This window comes from Haplochromis burtoni, unplaced genomic scaffold, assembly GCF_018398535.1.
Source record: "Haplochromis burtoni strain Fernald_Lab_line unplaced genomic scaffold, NCSU_Asbu1 Contig_476, whole genome shotgun sequence".
NCBI classification, from domain to species: domain Eukaryota; kingdom Metazoa; phylum Chordata; class Actinopteri; order Cichliformes; family Cichlidae; genus Haplochromis; species Haplochromis burtoni.
In genome coordinates, this window is record NW_024582837.1 from 695 (window position 1) to 1334 (window position 640).

Here is a 640-nt window from a genome sequence, read left to right on the forward strand (position 1 = left end):
AGAGCATATGTGAATATTTGGGGGAGGAAGTGTACAATGTGATTACCATCTTGTCATCGGCTACACATAGTGCAGAAGGTACAAACAAACCTATTTTATTATTATTATTATTATTTCAACAAATTATTCAGTGGTGACTATCAAAAATATGAAGAAGGCAAATGAAAGATGATGATTGAGTTGTAGTTTTTTCTTCCAGCCAGTAGATGTCAATCACGCTCTTATAAAAGCTTGACATCCCCTCCTACAAACCATAAGAAAAGTAACTGGGTATTTTTCTTATGCGCTGTTGCTTTGTGCGTTCAGTTCAGTGACCGTCCAAACTGTGAATCTCAAGTTAAAGCCATGGCCAAGGACATGACTCTGCTGTGGGGGACCGGCTCTCCTCCCTGTTGGAGGGTGATGATCGCTCTGGAGGAGAAGAGCCTGCAGGGCTACAACCAAAAACTGCTGTCCTTCGAGAAAATGGAGCACAAGTCCCAAGAAGTGTTAGATATAAACCCCAGGGGACAGGTAGGGAGGAGCTTTTAGCACACCACCCCTTATAACTGACACAACGCTTGACTTTGCGCCATAATATTATATAACAATCTCACGTTAACGTCACGGTTATAAACGCTGATATCGGCGCTTTTGTGCT

At 42.3% G+C, this 640-nt stretch overlaps 1 protein-coding gene across 1 annotated transcript in view; it reads left to right on the forward strand.

Moving 5' to 3' along the window:
- Nucleotides 1-232: 232 nt before the first annotated feature.
- The window catches only part of LOC102311245 (glutathione S-transferase A), a 9776-nt gene continuing 9368 nt past the window's right edge, over nt 233-640 (forward strand). The window contains exon 1 of the mRNA XM_005946596.3: nt 233-513. Coding sequence (XP_005946658.1) covers nt 346-513 — 168 coding nt within the window. The 5' untranslated portion in view covers nt 233-345. The remainder of the gene's footprint in view (nt 514-640) is intronic.